This window comes from Enhydra lutris, unplaced genomic scaffold (assembly GCF_002288905.1).
Source record: "Enhydra lutris kenyoni isolate GAN:26980312 unplaced genomic scaffold, ASM228890v2 scaffoldscaffold59, whole genome shotgun sequence".
NCBI classification, from domain to species: domain Eukaryota; kingdom Metazoa; phylum Chordata; class Mammalia; order Carnivora; family Mustelidae; genus Enhydra; species Enhydra lutris.
The window spans coordinates 10,418,982-10,440,121 of NW_019154143.1; the positions used below are offsets into that span (position 1 = coordinate 10,418,982).

At 44.1% G+C, this 21,140-nt stretch overlaps 1 protein-coding gene across 1 annotated transcript in view; it reads left to right on the forward strand.

Moving 5' to 3' along the window:
* Positions 1–859: 859 nt before the first annotated feature.
* The window catches only part of LOC111158452 (acyl-CoA oxidase like), a 328,739-nt gene continuing 308,458 nt past the window's right edge, over positions 860–21,140 (forward strand). The window contains exon 1 of the mRNA XM_022520472.1: positions 860–1,098. Within this exon, the coding sequence (XP_022376180.1) occupies positions 974–1,098 (125 nt within the window). The 5' untranslated portion in view covers positions 860–973. The remainder of the gene's footprint in view (positions 1,099–21,140) is intronic.

The following is a 21,140-nucleotide window of genomic DNA, read 5'->3' on the forward strand; positions in this document are numbered from 1 at the left end:
TTCAACCACTCAGTTTGTGGTAATTTGCCACACAGCCCCAGGAAACTGATAGATGTGGCCTCCACTCACCTAAAGACAGCGGACAGAATCAAACCCAAGTGTTTCACCACACCCCCAGCGGTCACCTCCCTGGCAGCATGGTCTTTGTAAGGGAAGAGCTGACATTTCCTTTGCATTTAAAAGGAGAATCAATAAAATTCATGAGAGTTCCCCAGAAGAAACGGATGAACAATCACCACTGAGGCCCCAAATCATTTCCTACTGCTCACAACAACACAAGGAGGGTCCTGGGAGAGGAGTTTAGATTTCGTGTTCATTCTCTTGCTCCGTCTACATCTCCCAGCTTCTCTGTACTGCAGCACCTGCTGGTGGGGGCCACCCCCAGATCACAGTCATATTAAAGTTTGCTGTAATGCCCTGTTTGGGGGCAAAAGGGATTTGAGCCCAGCTGCAGCTGAGTTGGGATCAGAGCTGGACCAGACCCGCTTGGATCTGGGGTGCCAGGCTAAGAGGCTGGCATGCAAGATCGGCGGAGTAAAATGTCCCCTCTCTGAGCCACCAGGACTTCCCATGACCACATGCACCTGACCAGCTCCCTCTTTACAGTTCTGATATTTGGCTTCTTGTGCCCACAGACTAGAAGGACAACTGAGTAGAGGGCACGAGTAGTAGAAACTCAAGTCTGTAGACTTTGAGCTTCCTGGGGAGGGCGAGAGAAGACCACTGTAGCAGCAGCGACTTCCTGGACAGCTTGTCTCTGGGCCTAGGGAGCAACGTCAGGGGACGGCCGCCTGGGTGGGGTAAGGTTGGGGGAGGGATAGGGAGGAGGCAAGTCCCCGCGGCGCGCATAAGAGGGCGTGCGCTCCCGCTCCCGGACCCCACGTGCGAGCAGCTAGCTGGGAGGAGGGCCTGAGGGAAGCTGAGGAGCTGGACCCCGGGGCCGGGTGGCAAAGCCAGAAGCCGGGAAGGCGCTATGGAGCCGGCTTCGCCTTCGGGAATCGGGGACACGTCCCTGAACCGCTACCTGGACGGCGAGTTCTGGAGCCTTAAGAAAGAGCTCCACAGGCTCCTGGGCGGCTGCCCGCTCTTCCGCCACAGGTATCGCGCGCCGCCGCTGGCCGTCTGGCCGCGTCCCCTCGGTCACCGCGCGCCCCTGGGTACACCGCCCGGGGCGCTCTGGGCCAGGTCCAGGAGGCATCCCCCTATCCTGTGCAGATGACAGGCTCTCCCCGCCAGAGGTGTGCGCACCGCACACGGCCGCCGCCGACTTCACGGGGCCGCAGGGAGGGTGGCCGCCGCCTGCCCACCTCCCTCCTACGGGAGAGTGGGGGTGAAGGGGTGGGCCCAAAGCGGCAGGCGTGGTGCTCTGCTGAGACTCGTGGCTGGAAGGCTTGGCTCTGCTTCTAGACTTAAGTGGTTTGAATGCCCGCCCCTCGTGTCCCACCCTGGGTGATGGGAGAAGGGGCAGCAAAACTGTGATGCGGTCGGTATGGATGGCGCCCAGGGCCATCTTTCCGCGGGGTCCGGAACAGGTGCGCGGGACCAGTTGCGCGGGACCCCGCAGGACAGGGTAGGCCGCGGACATTTTCCTGGCACAGGGATGGATGGACCGGGCCTGCGCAAGGCGTATGTGGGCGTCTGGGGTGAGGCAGGCTCCCAGGGGCCCCCGAAGAGCACAGGTGTGCAGAGTGGGCAACTGAACAGCAGCGGAGGTACTTTGGTTGTGGGGGGGGGGGTCAAGTCCATGAGGTCATTTGAGGCCATGACTGCCCTGAGAAGTGGGCAGAGGGGCTGGTGCTTCTCAAGTTTACACATGGAGAGAAGGACTCAGTGATCAGCACTCAGGACCAGAACTCAGTCAGCACTTGTGTCCCACTGCAGGTTCTTTCTCCTGTGCTCTGCTGGGCAGCTGATCCCTTTGCAAGCAGTCTGAAAAGCCCACTCTTAGAACCAAGCTCTGGAGGTTTAGCTTAAGGAAGCCCTTAAAAAATGCCAGTATGTTTCGAAGGCGGACTAACTAGTTAGCCTGTGCCCAGCCAGCCCACCTTTAGCTTATTTCTTTTTTTTTTCTTTTTTTTAAAACATGTACACTCGCAGAGTTCTCAGATATTTTTTTTTTTTTTTTAAGATTTTCATTTATTCACCTGACAGAGAGAGAGAGAGAGAGAGCACAAGTAAGCAGAGTGGCAGGCAGAGAGAGAGGGAGAAGCAGGCTCTCTGCTGAACAGGGAGCCTGATGTGGGGCTCGATCCCAGGACCCTGGAACATGACCTGAGCCGAAGGCAGAGGCTTAATGGACTGAGCCACCCAGGTGCCCCCTTTAGCTTATTTCTTAAGAATGAGGTGGGCTCAGACAGAAGGAGATGCCTTGTCCTTGCCGGAGAAGTCAGGGTTCCTGCACTGGAAGGGGGTGGATTTAGGGAAGGTGAAAAGTGAGAGGAGTAAGACCGTTTTTGTGTCCTGGAGTGTCTTCTCAGCATCTCTCTCTCTCTCTCTGATAAATAGTTCTTTATGTCATGGTTCTCAAAGTATGGTCCAGGGGTGCCCAAGATCATTTAAGGAGATTCAAAGTTAAAACCAATTTTGTAATAATACTAAGATGTTACTAGCTTTCATTCCTATTTGCTCTCAAAGTGGTGGCTCTCAGAGACTACATGAAGTCTAATATCCCAATAGATTAGGTGTAGAAGCAGATATAAGAATCCAGCTGTCTTCTATTAATCCCTACCATTAAAGGGATTTGTAAAAATGCAGAACAATGCAACTTTTTTTTTTTTTTAAAGATTTTATTTATTTGACAGAGAGAGATCACAAGTAGACAGAGAGGCAGGCAGAGAGAGAGGGAGGGAAGCAGGCTCCCTGCTGAGCAGAGAGCCCGATGCAGGACTCTATCCCAGGGACCCTGAGATCATGACCTGAGCCGAAGGCAGCGGCTTAACCCACTGAGCCACCCAGGCGCCCCCAATGCAACTTTTATTACTAAATTTGGGAGAGTGTTTGGAAAATATAGCTTTTTCATTAAAAACTTAATGAGTTTATTAGTTACTTTCAAATGATTTAAAATAGTCAAATTTTGAGGTCAGACTTTCTAATACGGTAAATATCAGTCAATATTTGGGGCTTCAATAATATTTTTGAGTTTATTTTTTTCTAGAGCAGTTTCAGGTTTACAACAAAATTGAAAGAGGGGTGCAGAGATTTTCCATCTTCCTCCTGCCCCCACATATGCGTAGTCTCCCCCATTATCAACATCACCTACCAGAATGATACATTTTTTTTTTTTAACCAAGATTGAATATCATCATCATCCCAAGTCCGTAGTTTCTGTTGGGCTCATTCTTAATGTTATACATTCTGTGGGTTTGGACAAATATATAATGACATGCATACATCATTATGGTGTATTATACAGCGTATTTTCACTGCCGTAAATATCCTCTGTGCTTTGCCTATTCATCTCTCCCTACAATCCACCCCTGGCAATCACTGAACTTTTTATTCCGTAGTTTTTGCCTTTTCCAGAATGTCATATGGCTAAGTCATACATTATATAGTCTTTTCAGAATAGATACTTTCACTTAATAATATGCACTGAAGCTCCCTCCATGCCTTTTGATGGCTTGGTAGCTCATTTCTTTTTAGTGCTGAATAACAGTTCATTGTCTCGATAGGACACAGTTTATTTATATGTTCACCTACTGAAGGGCATCTTGGCTCCTTCCAAGTTTTGGCAGCTATGAATAAAGCTATTAGAAACGTCTGTGTCCAGGTTTTTGTGTGGAGGCCTCAGCAGTTTTGCAGAGGGTAAAGAGGTCCTTTTCGTCATACTCGGTTCTGCTACAGCCCTGTCTACACATCTCGACACATATCTGTTCATGTGTTCCTCAGTCTTCTCAGTGTCATTCCTGGGCTCTCATCTCTTTGCCTTTTTCAATTTAGGGAAGCAGTTTAAAATATGGAATGGAATTCTGTTCTCTTCTAACTCCTGACTTGGGGCAAGTAGAAGGGACTTCCTTGTGAACTGCACAGCCTGCTTAGGGATCGAGGGAAAGGCAGACCAGCAGGTTAGAAAGTCAGCAGGCAGCTCATTTGCCATACGATCATCATCAAGTGATACTGCCTTGCTGAGCTGACATTTGTTCATCCACAGAATGGGGATAATGTCTGTGCTGCTAGGTTGTTATGCTGCAGAGATGAGAAACCGATGAATGGGTATTCAGTGATGGATGCTGACCGCGTGTGACACCAGCTTCCCTCCCCCACCCCCAAAAAAGCCACAAAAAAAAACCCCTAAAAAGAAAAAGATTAAAAACTCCATTATCTTAACAAACACTTTTCCATTCTTTCCAGTTCCTGTTCTTTGACGTCATAGTTTCGGAGTTGTAATAAGAGCATAGACTAAAAATTTCATATTGTTTCCCCAGTGAGTCAAGATTCTGATACCTATTGGAAAGGTCACATTGTACTATCAGATTTGATGTTATCATGTGTAAGAAGACAGTGATCCTGATTTCTTGATGTTTTAACATTCTGCCAGAATAGAATGCTCCATAGGAGGCCAGAAATAAATCTTCTCCATTCACTGATTCACTGAGGCAACCTTGCCTCTCTGGTCTCTCATAGCTAGTCCCCCACCCCAGGCCTTTGAAGTTAAAATGAGTGTTGGGGTGGGGTGGGGTTTGTGGCCACGAGGTTCAGTGAGTGCCGTGTGTGTACAATGGGAAGTTTGTACAGGGTCAGGCCCTCCCAGGACATAAGAGGCCACGAAACAGTTTTCTTCCAAAAGAACAGAGGTTGTGTAATATCCTATGTGTATAATGACAACCCTCTTCAGCTCAGGGGTTCACCCTGCATGCTCTGCTCCCAGGCATGGTATGAGCACAGCCCAGGCTCCCCTCCTAAGGAATGGCTTGCCCTCTCTCCCAAAGTCTGGCTTGCCAGGCTGACTCCCCTGTTCCACTCCATTAGAGAGTCCCCCAGGCTCTGGGATTGCCCTGGTTGCTGAGGGCCATGGGACAGCATGCTGTTTGTGGTGACAGCAGGAGGATTTGGAAAGACTCAAGCTCCTCTCGGGTTTGCAGGAAATGTTTAAAAGCAAAATACATCTGAAATGAGCTAAGCTTTGAAAATGTGTTTGACTTTGTTTCTTGGCAAACTGGAGCTCTTTCCTGAGGGCCAGCCTGGAGAGTGGGGTGCATGTGTGTAGGTAGGGCACAGAGCCTCAGGGAGATAACCTATAGACTCCTACTAGGCTGGTATCCTACGACCTCCCCGCCTGCCCTTTCGCAAGGCTCCCCTTCCTGATCTCTCTGTGTTGGCTCCCCTCTCCCCTTCTTTCTCTCTACTCTCTTGCCTTTCCTCCCCTAGAGCAATGCACGGTTCTCCCCCTAACTCTTGATGGTTTTTCCCCCACGTCTTATTCACGCATGCAAGTATTCATGAAGATCTTTTCGTAAAAAGCCAAATAATATGGAAAACCTCAAAGTTTCCTAAATCATCCCCTCCCCTAACTACTTTTTTCAGTGTGGTAAAATACCCATACAATCACATTTACCACTTTAATGATTATTAAGTGTACAGCTCTGTGGCTTTAAGCACATTCATGTCTCCGTGCAAGCAGCACCACCATCTCCAGAATTTCTTCCCCCCACAGTAGAAATTCTGTACCCATTAAAAAATAACCCCCCTCCCACCCTCCCCGCCAGGCCCTGGCAACCACCGATTCTATTTTCTGCCTCTTGACTGTTCCAGGAAACTCATGTATGTGGAATCATACAATACTGGTCCATTTGCATGTGGCTTATTTCACTGAGGGTAGTTCATCCACGTCCTAGTATGTCAGAATCTCCTTCCTTTTACAGTTCAATAATACTCCATTGTGTGGCTATACTACGTTTTGTTTTTCCGTTCATCCCTAGATGCACATTCGATCCCCCAGCCACTTTTCCCACTTTAGCATGTTGTAGGTTTTTTTTTTCTCTTTTTCTGTTTTTCTATGAGTTTATATAGATGGGAACATTACGTTTTTATATAAATAGAATCATGTATTTTGTTTTGTTCTACAGCTTGCTCTTTTAAAATTTACTTCTTATTTTTATTGGTAGGATGTATGAACAATTTTTTTTAAACTAAAACAGTTGACAATTTTATTTTCACATTTCACCATATAAATGAAAATTGCTTTTTTTTTTTTTTTTTTTTTTGGTTTCACTAACTCCCCTGCTAAAATTATTCTCTCTTTGATTGGAAGTGGGAGAAAGTCTTCCTTGTCCTGCTCTTAGAAAACACCCAAAGTACCATGATCTCCTGGAGAAGTTGAACAAGTTATATAAAATGGTTATAAAGAAGTTCCTGTCTCTCCTTATCTGTCTGGTTGAGTCACTCCTGGCCGAGTGCCATCACGGAGCAGGCAGAAGTTCTCATCATGGGGGGTCCAGGCATCATTGGCAGGTGGCCTCACATAGGCGACCTCATTCCAGGAGCAGGTCCCATTACTGACATCATCCCAGGAGGAGGAGGAACCATCCATGGCATCATGGCAGGGCCTCCAGTAGGGAGTATTGGCATCATACAGGGCAAGGAGGACCCCAAGACGAGGGGAGGAGGGGGGGGATCATTTTCCCTGCATGAGGAGGAGCAGTGTATGGAATAGGAGGTAAATTTCCTTGTTGAAATGCAATGGTTGTTTTGTTGGTCAGACTCTAAGCCTGCCCTCCCTCTCTTCCTTCCTTCCTTCCTTCCTTCCTTCCTCCCTCCCTTCCTTCCTTCCTTCCTCCCTCCCTCCCTTCCTTCCTTCCTTTCTCTTTCTGATTTTATTTATTTGAGAGAGAGAGTGAGCACAAGCGGGGGAGTGGCAGAGGCATAGGGAGAAGCAGACTCCCTGTGGAGCAGGGAGCCCAGTGCACGGCTGAATCCCAGGACCCTAGGATCATGACCTGAGCAGAAGGCAGGTGCTTAACCAACTGAGCCACCCAGGCGCCCCTCTTCCATCCATTTCTGATAGTAGTCTTGCACATTCTTTTTGTGTTTCCTACCACTGCAGTGTCTTTCTCATAGATGGAGAGTCATGGGTGAGGCCTGTATTGCACAAATCACAATAAAACTTAGGTTTGCTGATCTGCAGACCTTTGGCCACTCCATCCCTTGCCATGTATGAACATTCTTAATGCAAATAGTACAACGAGGTTTGTAATGAAAACCAGCCATCCCTACCCTCTGCCTTTGTCCCTCCTTCCCTTCCTCATTGACAACCACTCCCAGTTCTTTCACCAGATGCTTATGTTGTTGACCTCCATATTCCTAAATTACATGCTCAAACATACACTTCTTGACTGTATCATGATTCACTGTTATAGAAATTGGAGATTCTCACTACCATACCGCTTTCTCTATTCTCTGACAGTCAGCGTGTCACCATGTTTATTTCAATCAGTATCCAGTGTTCAGATTGCTATGACTCTATTAAATATTATCCCCAGCCCTGATCCATGACACACCAGATTTCATTTCCTTTCTTTTACAACTTTTTATGTTCTTTGGAGATATCAATTTCCCCCTTTATTCATTGGCTTAGTTTTCTGTAAACTCATCACTCACTGACCCCACACTTCAGGATAGAACAGTTACACTCCTCTCAACTTGGTCAAACCTGTCAGATAATTGGCCATCCTCTAAACCTTCCCACCTATGAGCACAACCATCCTGGAGACCTCCTTCTGGGGCTTCTGTCTGGACTGGCCTTCTACATGTCTCTTCAGCGTTATGTTGGAAACTTCCTTTGCATCTCCTCTGTAGTCAAGTCACTGTTTTCCCAGGCTTTCTCTTTCTTGGTTACCCTCTGTGGGGGAATAGAGATGGTCAAAAAATAATGTTACTCCCACTAAGAGGTGTGGTTGTGTTCCCTCCCCTTGAATCTGGTGGCTTTGTCACTGCTCAGCCAACAGAATATGACTGAAGTGGTAGTTTCAGGGCTCAGCTCTGAAGAGACTGGTACCTTTCCTTTCTTGTCTCTTGAGGTCCTGAGCAACCAAGTACAAAGTTCTGCTAGCCTGTAACTGCCATGTTGTGAGGAGGCCTAACCTGGGCCATGGAGAGATGCTGCAGAGAGAGATAGAGGTAAAGAGTTGTTAACCCACTCCCAACTGTTCTAGCTCCCAGCTGTGAAGGCATCTGAGGTGGGACCCCAGACATTGTAAAGGAGAGACAAGCCATCCCTACTTGCACCTGTGTATCCAAATTCCTGATCAAAAGCATAGACAGAATACTAATACATTACTGCTCTAAGCCACTAAATTTGGGGGTACATTGTTCCATAGCTACAGATAACCAGACAGTCTTTCATCTAATAGTATCCTGAGAAAAGATATAAGAGCATTATATTTTTGAGATTTTTGAGGTTTTTATGTCTAAAAATGTTCATTATTCAATTGGCTGCATGTTTTTCTGGGTATAGAATTCTAGGCTGAAAATAAAATTTCTGCCACATTTTCAAAGACATTGTGCCATTGCTCTCTAGTATCCAACATTGCTCTTAACAGATCTCACCACTTCTGTACCCCAATCCTTTATAAATGGCTTTTTCTTCCTTTTGGAAGCCACACCATCATGAGCATTCTTGTTTAGCGCGGGTGTTACGTTATTTGCGCTGTGACTTGATGTGGGTCTCTTTTTCTTTCAGGTAATGTGCTCTGTAATCTGGAAACTTGTGTTTTTCAGGTATTTACACTATTGTCTGGAACTCCCCTTATTCAAATGTTGGACTTCCTGGCCTTGTCCTTTGATATTCTTATCCTTTCTTCTATATTTTCTATCTCTGTTTTTGTTGTTGTTGTTCTGCTTCCTGGGTGATTTTCTCTACTTTATCTTCCAACTCTTCCTGAGTTAAAAATATCTACTGTCATATATTTATTTTTTAAAAAAATTCTTTATGTTCTTTGTACCTTCGTTGGTTGGTTTGTTTGCTTTTAAATAGCACCTGTAGTTTTCTGGTTGTAAAATCTCTTATTTTTTGAGATTTTTCTTTTCTGTTTCCTGCTTTGTCTCTGTTTCCTTTGGCTTCCTTTTTTGAGTTTGTACTTTTGACGTCTGTCTTTTGTGTTTGAGGCTTTCCTTAAATGTCTAATCTACCTAGGGTATTTGCTCATAATAGGAGCAAAATAAATAATGTAAGTAAAATGCTGATTGTAAACAGGCAGGGTTGTTGGCCACAGGCATTCCTGATCATAGAATAGCCTTTCCAGTGGCAGATCAGTATTACTGTTTTGTTGTTGGGCTGAGTTAATTTCCCCAGAGCTTCCTGAGGGAAAGTAGGTGGAGAAAGAAGGGAAGACAAGTCATAATCCTGGCTGCCCAAAGTGACCATGAGCAGGGCTCCTCCCTAGGTGACTTTAGGCTGATTAGAAAATGTTCCTCTCCCAAGACATTTCACTTCCATTTGCTGGAAAATGCTTGTTAACTCTGCTTTTTTTTTTTTTTTTTAAATTTTACACTTATATATTTGACACATACACAAAGAGAGATCACAAGCAGGCAGAGAGGCAGACAGAGAGGGGGAAGCAGACTCCCTACTGAGCAGAGAGCCTGATGTGGGGCTTGATACCAGGACCCTGAGATCATGACCTGAGCTGAGCTGAAGGCAGAGGCTTTAACCCACTGAGCTACCCAGGCGCCCTGTTAACTCTGATTTTGCTAGAACAAGTCACTTTATGGCCATCTGCTGAAAAGTTGTCAAAGCTGCCCATGATGTACAGGCCATCCCTCATGTTTGGTTATGCCCTGCGTGTTGGTAAGTGGGGCCTGTGGCTGGGGCGTCTCCCCCTGACTCCCCTGTTCTCAGTGTGGAGCCTCTCTGTTGCCCTTTCACATCTCCTTCTCCTGACAGTGAACCCCCAGGCTTTGACAGGCTTGGGGAGGGGACTCGGAGCTGTCAGAGGAGGCTGGAGCCTCCAATTCTGAGCCTTAATGGAGTTCAGTTGCATGCTGGTTGGCTTCTCAGCCCTGTAGACTTCTCATTCTCTCTCCTGCCAAGTCATCTACCTGTGCCCTTGCCTGTTCGCTTTCTGGCTGCCAGGATCTTACTGCTGTCCTTTGTCTGCTGTCAGTTTCTCTCCAGTACTTACTTGGCCCATATGCGTAGTCACTCAGATGAATATGCAGCTCGCGCTGGCTTCAGGTGTGGAGGCTGGAAGTCAGGCACAGGGGCGATGCTGTCAGGAATCCCAGGCTCTGCTGTCCCCAGGTCCAGATAGGCCCCACCCCCCTTGTGCCCTTCTGAGCTTTGGGCTCAGCAGCCAGGCTGGGAGGGAGGGACTCTTCTTGGCTTCCAGCCTGGCCCAGGCTACCCTCAAAGGCCAACTGGTTGTTGCCCTTACCCTTCCTTGAAGGGGCCCCTGGGGTGGGGTCCTCCATGAGACCCATGTGGCTCTCGGAGGAATGGGAGACTGCTAAAGAGAAACGGGGGCGACGGGGCCCAGGAAAGGGGAAATGCATGCCAGACCGACAAAAGTGCTAGGCCCCCATTGTCGGCTTTCCTCTCAGTCTGTGGATGGTTGTAGGGATTGAAGGAGGTCATGGAAGAGTCCCCGAGAAGCCACGGTCTGCCTTCAGTGGGAAGATGGGCAGTATTTTGGCTCTTCTGGGTAGGGACTTGCTGACTGATGGCAAAAGCGAATGTTAAACATGCATGGGACCAATGTCTGTGTAAAGAGATTAGGGGTCATGGGCACTCATTCCTCACTGCTTCAGGAAGTGCTGTGGAAATTTCTGAGGAAGCCTGGGTCAGGCTTCTAACTGAAAGCCGTTTTCTAACTGAGGACATTCTTACCGTGTTGTGAGATCTCTGAACTGTGAGCCTCTCTCAGAATACCTTCCTGCAGGCAGGGGAGTAGCTCGATCATGCCAATGACCCAGAGATCGAGGGGTTAGTGGACCATAGCTGCCCACGACTTTGGTCTGTCCAGCCCCTGCCCTCTTCTTTGTCAGCAAACCTGTAGAGGTTCTCCCGCAACCTCCTATCAGTGTGTATATATTTTTATTTTTATTTGCCTTGTACTGCATTGAGTTTCGGTACTATCTCCAGCCTTTTTAAGTTCATCTCTCTCCATCCACTAGCTTATGATGTCAAAGTTGACAATATTTATACTCTGTTCTCCCTCCATAAAGAACGCATGGCCCATGGGTTGATTCCAGGGGCTGAGAAGCTGAGAATAGGTCTTACATGATTATGACTATAAGTGTCATCACTTAGTGATGACATCTGAGCCAAGTGGTGGGCTCTGGTTACCTGTCTTCCTGTTCATAACGATGACTTTATGGACCAGGGGCAGACCTCTGGGTTGATACTCTCTGTGGGCTCACTGAGGGCTGTAGACTCCCAGGCCCCCTGAGTGCTCTCTCCACTTTCCCCCTGGCTACCTTGGAGAGTACTGACTCAGCTTCTTCTTGACCCTTCAGGAATCTCAAGCCTTAATGTCCAGGTTGTAATTGGCCCCTGAGGCAATCTCCATGTCCGTCTTCCTAGTTCCCATTTACTTGTAAAGGGACAGGTAGGTAGGCAGGGGGCTTTCAGGGTCCAGCAGGGGACCCTGGCTCCTGTGCATGTTACTTGACCCCCTGAGGGTGCTTCCTCCGTAATTGTTGGAAGAATTATTGTGGAAGATGAGCAATTTCCTTTCTAGATCCCTACAGAATGCGTGTACTCATGTTCCACCAAAAACGTCCTTTGGGTGATCAACAGGAAACACATCAGCCAGACAAGCTAGCGGACTCCATCATTCCATGGACAGAATCAAGGCCTGCGTATACCTGGAGACCACAGTTCTAGGCTCCGCAGTACCCTTAGTTACGTGCTACTGCACACCTGTTTCTGTTTTCTCAGCTAACCTCCCTTGTGCTACTCCAGCCTCATGCGCCCTAAAAATAACTCTCTTCGTGTGAGGTATCAAGTCTCATTTCTAAGGCAGATGCTGTCCTGGAGCCTGGGATCACCATGGTAGCCTGGACCTGTCAGGAGCCGCCCCTTGCGGGGTGCAGATGCCGCATCCTCAGAATCCTGTTGGGGAAGGAAGAGCCCACAGCAGTGGTGGCCATGCACACCTCCACCTAGTGAGGAAGCCTGTCTGAGTTCGCTGAAAGTTTGCATTTTCATCTTGGTAGTTTGTATCTGTTCCTGTCCTCTGCTCATTTGGCCACATCTCTCCCTTTACTTCCTTCCTGCTTCCTTCCACCCTTTCCTCCTTACATCCCCTGCCTTCTCCCTTCCTCCTGGGGACTTCCTCTCTCTGCCCACAGACACCCCACTTCTCAGCAGATGGTGCAGAGAGACCGGGTTCTTGCTCCTCTGCCTTCTCACGGCCCCTGCAACTTCTCCCAACAAAACCACGTCAAGGTAAATGCTAAACCAAAAGCTTTATATTCTACAAAACAACCATGCCATCCCTCGGGAGGCAAGCAGCTCTGGCCACTTGTGGTCAAAAGATAATGGGGAATATTTTCTTGGGTCACACTGGAATACCTCCTCCTGCCCCTGAGTCTTCCAGGCTAGAGTCTGAGCTCCTTGAGGGTAGGAACAGGCCTGACTTGTTTTGAATTCCTCGTGTTTAGTGTGGTGCAGGTGCTTAATGAAAGCTGGGGAAGGAAGACAGAAAGGAAGGATGGGGAGGGAATGTCTCTTGACCCATAGTCGCTGCCTGCCAAGCCCAGGATGCAGGGGTGCGGATGGCAAGTGGCTCCTGTCAGGGATTCCCGTCAGGTTTTTGTCTCTGGCTGGGAGGATCTTTTCTTCCCCTCTGCCCTTTCTCTCTCTCTTCATGTCTTCTTCAAACTACTTTCCTAGACTTTGCCAATCAGCAAGTGTGCTTCTCTGTGGTTGCGTGAACTTCACAGCTACAAGTAAACCGCAGTGGTTCGAAAACCCTCCCTTCGCATTTTCTGTCACCCTTGTTGGTTCAGGGCCTTTGTCTTTGACAGTTACCACAGGATGACTCAACGGTTTCTGTTTCCACTCAGGGTTAGGTCATTCAGGCTGTGCAGGGGCTCGCGGGGGTGGGCGGAGGCTTTGGAGGTGGGAGGTCAGGTTGTGAGGTAGCTGTGGTCTTTACTAGAAGACTGAGGGTTTCTCTGCTCACTGCCTCTGGGAATCTGTTCTTCACCATCGCCTTTTATTGGTGTGAATGCTTGGCCATGGGTGGCACCTCACTTCTTGATGAAGATGGAGCATTTTTATTTTCGCCATTTTCAACAAGAAGAGATTGATGGGGGGCAGGGCGCGGGGGTTGGGGGTTGATCCTGGGCGGAGCTGGAGACATCTCCTGAAGCAACATTATAAAAAGGACCAAGATGAAGGAGCAGGTCACTGAAGCAGACCCATGCTGGGAAACCAGAGCTGATTTTCAAGTTCTCATGGGTCTTCATTCCAGAATCGTGGGTGCTGCCTAGAATCATGTGGTGGTCAAAGGCCCCAAGGATGTTTCTTGTCATGAGGACATTCAAATTTGGTGTCTGAAGATATGCTTTCTAGGACACCAAAACTGACTTTTGATTTAGACTTTGAGAAAAAAAAAATACACTCCCTCCTCTTTTAAAGTTGTTTTTTGTTTGTTGGGTTTTTAAAATGTTTTCCAAAAAACACAAAAAGATCTTTTTTGTAGTTGTTACTGTTGCCTTCTTGCTTTGTCTCTTTTCAAAATGGACTTTTTGGAATAATTTTTAATTTCTAGAAAATTTGTGAAGATAACACAGAGACCTCCTATATACCCCTCAGCCAGTTTCCCCCATTGCTTACAGCTTACATAACCATGGCTCGTTTATCAAAACCAAGAAAGCAGCACTGGTTCATAACTATTACCTAAACTCTAGACCTCATTAGAATTTTCTTTCTTTTTCTACCAGTGTCCTATTTCCAATCCAGGGTGTTTTATTCCGCACTGTGTTTTATTGTCTTTTTTTTTTTTTTTTTTTTTTTTTAGTGTCCTCTGATTTGTGACTGTTTCTTGGTCTTGCCATGTTTTTCATCATCTTGCCACTTTTGAAAAGTACTGGTCATGTATATTGTTGACTATCATTCAATTTGGTTTGTCTGGTGTTTTTCTCAGTCCAGACTGAGGTTTTGGGTTTTGGGGAAGACCTGAGGGCAAGTGCCCTTCTTGTCAATCACAGCAGGGTACATACTATCAACATGGCTTGTCAGTGGTGCTGTTACCCCTGATCACCTGGGCAAGGTAGTGTTTATCACATTTCTTCCTTATAAAATCACCTCTTCCCGCAAGCAGGTCCCTAAGGGCAGCCGACCCTCGGGATGGTAGTGGCGGTGTGGAGATAGGTAAGCTCAACCTGCTAGAGGGGGGAATGTTTACACAAATTATTTATTATGGGCGTTCATCTCTTTCCCCTAATGTATTTATTTATTTAAACCATTTATTTGTATTAGTATGGACTCATGTATATTTATTTTATGCCTTGTGTTATAGTCCAGTGGTCCATTATTTATTTTGTTGTTCAGATTGTTCCAGCTTTGGCCATAGGGGGCTCTTAGAGTTGGCTCCTGTATCCTTTTGACATGCCCCCACCCTTTCAGGATTTTTTTTTTTTTTTTTTTAAGGACTTCTTTACTTTATGATACCACAAGGTGCTCCAGGCTCATCTTCTATTTTCCCTGCTCTGTCCTAGAAGCAGCCATTTCTCCAATGAGTCCGTGTTCCTTTTGTTTGAGAATGGTTTCTAGAAACCAAGATCTGTACTTGAAGGTCTCATTTTTACATAAGGAAATGATGCCCTAACACAATTCCACTTCTGGTCATCTACTTTCTTCCAATATTTTATATTTAAAAATTTTAAACATACACTGGAATTGAAAGACTTTAACATTGAGTTCCTTATACACATCACTTAAATTCTACCATTAATGTGTCACCGTATTTGCTATATCACATATTTGCTCATTTATCCATCCCTTTATCCAACATATTTCATTTTTTGGATGCATTTCAAAGTTGCTGAAACAAATAAATAAGTGCATTTTCTCCCCCGAAATAATTCAGTGTGGATATCATTAACAAGACTTCAATATGTGTTCAGGCTTTTTTTTTTTTTTTTTTTTTTTGACTATAAAATGCAATGCAATGTGAAAATCTTAAATGTACACTCTCAGAGTTTAAACAAATACATACACCTATGTAACTCAAACCCCTTTCAAAATAAAAAACATTACCATCACCCCAGAAAGTTCACTCATGCCCTTTCCACTCAGTCCCTGGCCTTATTCTCCCAGAAGTAACCACTGTTCTGTTTTTTTTTTTTAATACTATGTTTTAATTTTGTCTGTTTTACAATTTAATGTAAGTGGAATTGCGCAATATGTTCACTCAGCATATTTTTGGTGGCATGTTAATTCAATTTAATCCTCTGCAGCAGTGAAAATGAATGATCTACAGTTACAGTAGACACCAAAGATGAATCTTATTAGCCGTGTTGAGCAAAAGGAATGAGACACAAAAGAATACATAAGGTCTGATCCCAGTTCTTTAATATTCAAAAGCAGTCAAAAATAATTTATGGAGTTCTAAGTCAGGAGAGCAGCTAGCAGTGAGCAGGCGAGAGGGAGTAATGATTGACAGAGACTGAGGGGAGATTCTATGTGTTGGTGTTGTAATGCGATTCGCCTTGACGTGGGTAGGGATTGTACAGGTGTGTTTTCTTTGTGAGAATTCATTAGACTGTAATTTTATGACTCATGCCTTGTTCTTGGTGTATTACATCTTATTAAAGTGTTTAACAGTACTAGTTCATGCTCATCAGTTGTGTGTGTGTGTATGTGTGTGTGACAATACTATGTGTACTGATTATCTCTTGATATATAACAAATTACCTGAAAACTTAGCATCATAAACAGGAAGGTGTATTATCTCACTCAGTTTCTGTGGGTCAGGAATTTTAGAGCTTCTTATCTGGGTGGCTCTGGGTCTGGCGTGAGGCTGCAGATAGGATGTTAGCCAGGTCTGAAGTCATAGAAAGGCTTAACAGGGGCTGGAAGATCCACTCTCTCAAGATGGCCCACGCACATGGCTGTTGGCAGGAGGCCCTAGTTTCTCCCTGTGTGGACCTCTCCATAAATCTGCTTGGGTGACCTCGTGCCATGGCAGCTGGCTTCCTGAAGAGCAAGAGATTCAAGAGAGCTTAGCATAGTGTTTTCTAGGTTAATACACCTCATGTACATGTGTCACTCGTACATTCCTTTTTATTGCTAAGCGGTATTCCATTTCCTGACTAAATCAGTTTATTTCTCTGTTCTCTTAGTGATAGATACTTGGGCTGTTTCCAAGTTTGGGGCTATTAATGAATGAAATTGATACGAACTTTCTTCTACGAGAATTTTGTGAGCATTTTGTTTGTCTTGGGTAAAAATCTAGGAGTATAATTATTAAGTCATAGAGTTAGATATATGTTTAATTTTATGAGAAATTGACTAATAGGGCTTTTCCCAAAATGACTGTATCATTTTATATTTTCACAACAAAATATGGGAGGTTCAGTTGTTCCACATCCTTGTTAACATATTATTTTGCTATTTATTTTTTCTTAAAGCCATTCAGGTGGGTGGATGGTGGAATCTCATTATGGTTTTAATTTCCATTTCCATGGTGACCAGTGTCTCTGAGCACTTTCTTGTGTGTTTATTGGCCATTTGTATATCTTCTTTTTAAGGTGTCTGTTCACATCTTTTGGAGGGTATCTATTTGTGTGTGTGTGTGTGAGTGCGTTTGTGTGTATAATTTACAGACATCATTTTGTGTAACCACCAACATAATTAGGACATGGAACTGTTCTGTCACCACAGAAACTCCCTATGTTTGTCCTTTAGAGTCAGATTCCCCTCATCACTCTATCCACTGGTGGCCACCAATCTATTCCTCCTTGCTATAATTTGTCATTTTGAGAATGTCATAAAATTGGAATCATATATGATTTTTTGAGATTCGCTTTTTTGTACTCAACACAAAGTCCCTGAGATCCATTCAAGTTGCCATGTGTAGCAGTGGTTCACTCCTTTTTATTGCTCAGCAGCACATGGTGTGGATGTACTATACTTTTGTCCCCAGTTGAGGGACATTTGGATTGTTTCTAGTTTTTGGCAATTGCAAATAAAGTTGCTATAAATTCATGTATCAGTGTTTGTGTAAACAAAGGATTTCATTTCTCTCGAGTTAATACATAGGAGTGGTATTGCTGAGTTATGTAAGAGTATGTTTAATTTCAAAAGACATTAAAAAGGGAGCTCTACCATTTTTTATTCCCACCACCAGCAAAGGAGAGAACCAGTTGCCCAATGTCCTCCTAAACACTTGAAATTTTCAGATATTGTCAGTATAATTTCTTTTAGTCATTCTAATAGTTGGTTTACCATTATTTTATTTATTTATTTCTTTAGTTTAGTTAGTTCCTTGTAGTTTGGTCTTTTTTTTTTTTTTTTTAAGTGTCTCCTATTGTCTTTGAAGTTTTTTTTTTTTTTTTTTTTTAAGATTTTTATTTATTTGACAGAGAGAGAGTAGGCAGAGAGGCAGGCAGAGAGACAGGAGGAAGCAGGCTCCCCGTCAAGCAGAGAGCCTGATGCGGGGCTCAATCCCAGGACCCTGGGATCATGACCCAAGCCGAAGGCAGAGGCTTTAACCCACTGAGCCACCCAGGCACCCCTGTAGTTTGGTCTTGATTCCACATGTGAGACTTCCAAGACAGGTGTCTTACTCATGCTGGAGGTCTACACCCCACTCTTCTCTCAGGAAAGATGAAATTAGTATCTTTTGTTTCAGTTCTTGCTTGTGGCATATCCTAGCTCAGAGGTTTTCAAGCTTGTTCTTAGTAATGGCACCGTTTTGTTTTTGTTTTTGTTTTCAAGCTAAATCCTACATGGAACACTAAAAGATAAGTCAGATGATGGCAGAGCTGCTAGGGGAAGAACTGGGCCCTCTCTTTACCCCCACAGCTGTCCTCAAGGTGTCCCCCAGCTCCTAATCCTGACACTAACACCATTCACCCAGGATCCTGCCAAGGCTCTTAATTCCACAGGGCCTTTGTCTGCAATCTGAGGTATAGAGAATAATATTTACCAAATCTTCATATCTTATAGATTCAAGAAGACGGAGAAATTATATATGTTAAAATACTGAAAAAGCATTATTGTTTACGATTTCTATCCCATTGTTCTATAAATGGCATCTGAAGTGGCCTATTAACATTGTTAAATGTGGAGGTTGATATTTAAAGACAGAAAACACATAGATATTCATGTTGGGTAGGGCTTCAAAGAGCTCTACGGAGGGCCGGTGGGTGGGGGTTGTTCCTAAAATCCTGATCCTTCCCATTGCAGAAATTGTTACCTTTTTTATTGAAAAGAATTTATGTATTCTCTTTTAAGATAATCAGGTGCTCAGACTTTCAGGCAGCTTCTAAGGCAGTTTTAACTTCTTTATTGCTTGACTACTTGGTGGTGGCGGTTCAAATGAAGAATAGTTGCCATCTAGTGGTCATTTTAAGGATACAATTTAAAATATCTAAAAATAAAATAAAAATATTTTTTAAATGTCTTTTTTTAAAAGGTATTTTAATATGATTCAAAAGTTGGAATACATAAAACGGTAGACTACTATTTGCCAAGTTTCCCCACGTCTGCCCCACATACACAAAAAGTAAACACTGTTCGTAGTTTCTGGTGTGTCTCTTAAGAGAATAAAAAAATAGCAACAACACATAGACAAGCAAATACGTAGTCTTCTTCCCCACCTCCCTGCCCCCACTTTTTAACATACAGTATAGCAGAAGTAACATATTCACCTGTTTGCACCTTGCTTTTTCATTTAAAACATATCTTGGCAATTTCCTTATATAGGCATATAGGCAGATTTTCCTTTTTATGTAATAATTTCACTGTATGGCTAGGCCGTACTTCACTCAATCACTTATCTTTTAGATGTTTGCAGGGTTGTGCTATTTCTGCCCATGTAACATTAAACTCAGGTCTGGTAGTGTGTTTTGGGAGTGAGGGTGGCCAGCGTAATGGGACAGACCTCTCATCAAAATGTCTTAACTTGGGGGCACCAGGGTGGCTCAGTGGATTAAGCCGCTGCCTTCGGCTCAGGTCATGATCTCAGGGTCCTGGGATCGAGTCCCGCATCGGGCTCTCTGCTCAGCAGGGTGCCTGCTTCCCTCTCTCTCTCTCTCTCTCTGCCTGCCTCTCCGTCTACTTGTGATCTCTCTCTGTCAAATAAATAAAAAATAAAACTCTTAAAAAAATGTCTTAACTTGTTTTAACTTGTCTGTATTGGAAAATGTTCTCTAATGTCTCTTGATCCACATTTTTTCTTTTTTGAATACAGAATTTCCTTAACTTGGGTATTAATAGTTGAGAACTATATATTAGTAATCCTGTTTTCTTGAGTTCCGCTTATGTTATAGTTTTTAATAATTTCTCAGTGCCTTTGGCTGGTGTGTGTATTCTCTGTCCTCCCCTGATCCTGCGGTCTGTCTTCTTTTTTCTGCACAGATTAACATAAAATCATTACTCAAACTTGACTCCTGTGAGGTGCTTGGTGTCAGTATAAGCAGGAAGCTTAATTTAATGTGAATTAAGTAGATGTGAATTACAATTTTAAAGTAGATGAATAATAACCATTTTATCAAAAAGTTACTGGAATGGAAATGTGAAGAAAATAGCTAATAACTGATGCTTTAAAATCTTGTCTGTATAACACACTACATGGCATTCCCATAGGCTTTACTGTCTCGTCCTTGTAGTGTGAAATGTCTCTTGATCCCCTGCTCAGTGAGGAGTCTGCTTCTCCCTTTCCTGCTGTCCCTCCCCCATGCTCAGGTGTGTGCTCTCTCTCTCAAATAAATAAATAAAATCATATATATGTATATATGATTATATTAAAACATTATATAAACTGTAAAATTTACATATATAATGTATATAAACATAAAATTATATAAAAACATTATATAAAATAACATATTTATAAAGTATATACTTATACTTGTGTTGTGTGTGTATATATACATATTGTGTATATATGTGTATATATATCTCCTCACATATACTTTATAAGTATGTTTTAAATTTTATTTTATATATTTTAAATTATACCATTAAAATGATTGTTTATATAACCATATATCCATATGAAAGCTACTGACTTTGATTGTGTTTCCTGCTAAACTCTTCTTGTTTGTAGTAATTGTAGTTGTCTTGAGGGTTCTAGATACACAGTCATACTGTATCAATTACTTATGATACAAAACATAGTGGTTCAAAGCAATACACATTTATTATTGATCGTGAGTCTGTGGATGGCTGAGAGGTTCTTCTGACATTGGCTGGGCCCATTCATGAAGTCAGCTGTGGGTTGGATAGGCAGCTCTTTTGATCTTGACCAGGCTTTTCCAGTGTGGGCCTTGCCTGGAGGTAGGCTGATCTAGGATGGCCTTGGCTGAGACAACCGGGCTCTCCTCACATGTCTCTTACTTTATACCTTCCATCCACATGGCAAACTAGTCAGGCATGTTCTTAGATTAGCTCAAACATATGCCCATGGGATTGCAGAGGAGCAAGAGAGGAAGGGAAATGTACAAGCACTTTTCTAAGCCTTTGCTTTCCTCACATCTACCAATATGTTAATGACTGAAGAAAAATCATGTGGCCAAGCCCAGATTCAAGGGGTGTGGAAGTATGCTCAGCCTCTTCATGAGAACTGCAGTGTCAAAGGGCAAGGATCAGGGGAGGTCTAGCATAGGGGCCATTACGACAATCAATGAAACACATGGATCATCTGTACATAGTTCTCCCTGTTTCTTTCCAATTTCAGTTTCTCTAATTGCTTTCCCTTGTTGAATTGTATTGGCTAATACTACCAGAGCAAAGTTGAACAACCACCCCTTGTGATTTTTTTCAGAGCCAGATTTTAGATTTATTACTTGCATTTTTTCTGTTTTCTAATTTTCTACTTTTCTTTTAATAATTTATTTTTTCTCCTTTTTTTTTTTTTCTAACTTCTTTAGTCAGCTGCTTAGCAGTTACTGTTAATGACCTACCCTGATCTCTCTACCAAACCCATACACTCATCTCCTAGCTGCTCTCAGTGTTGACCGGTATC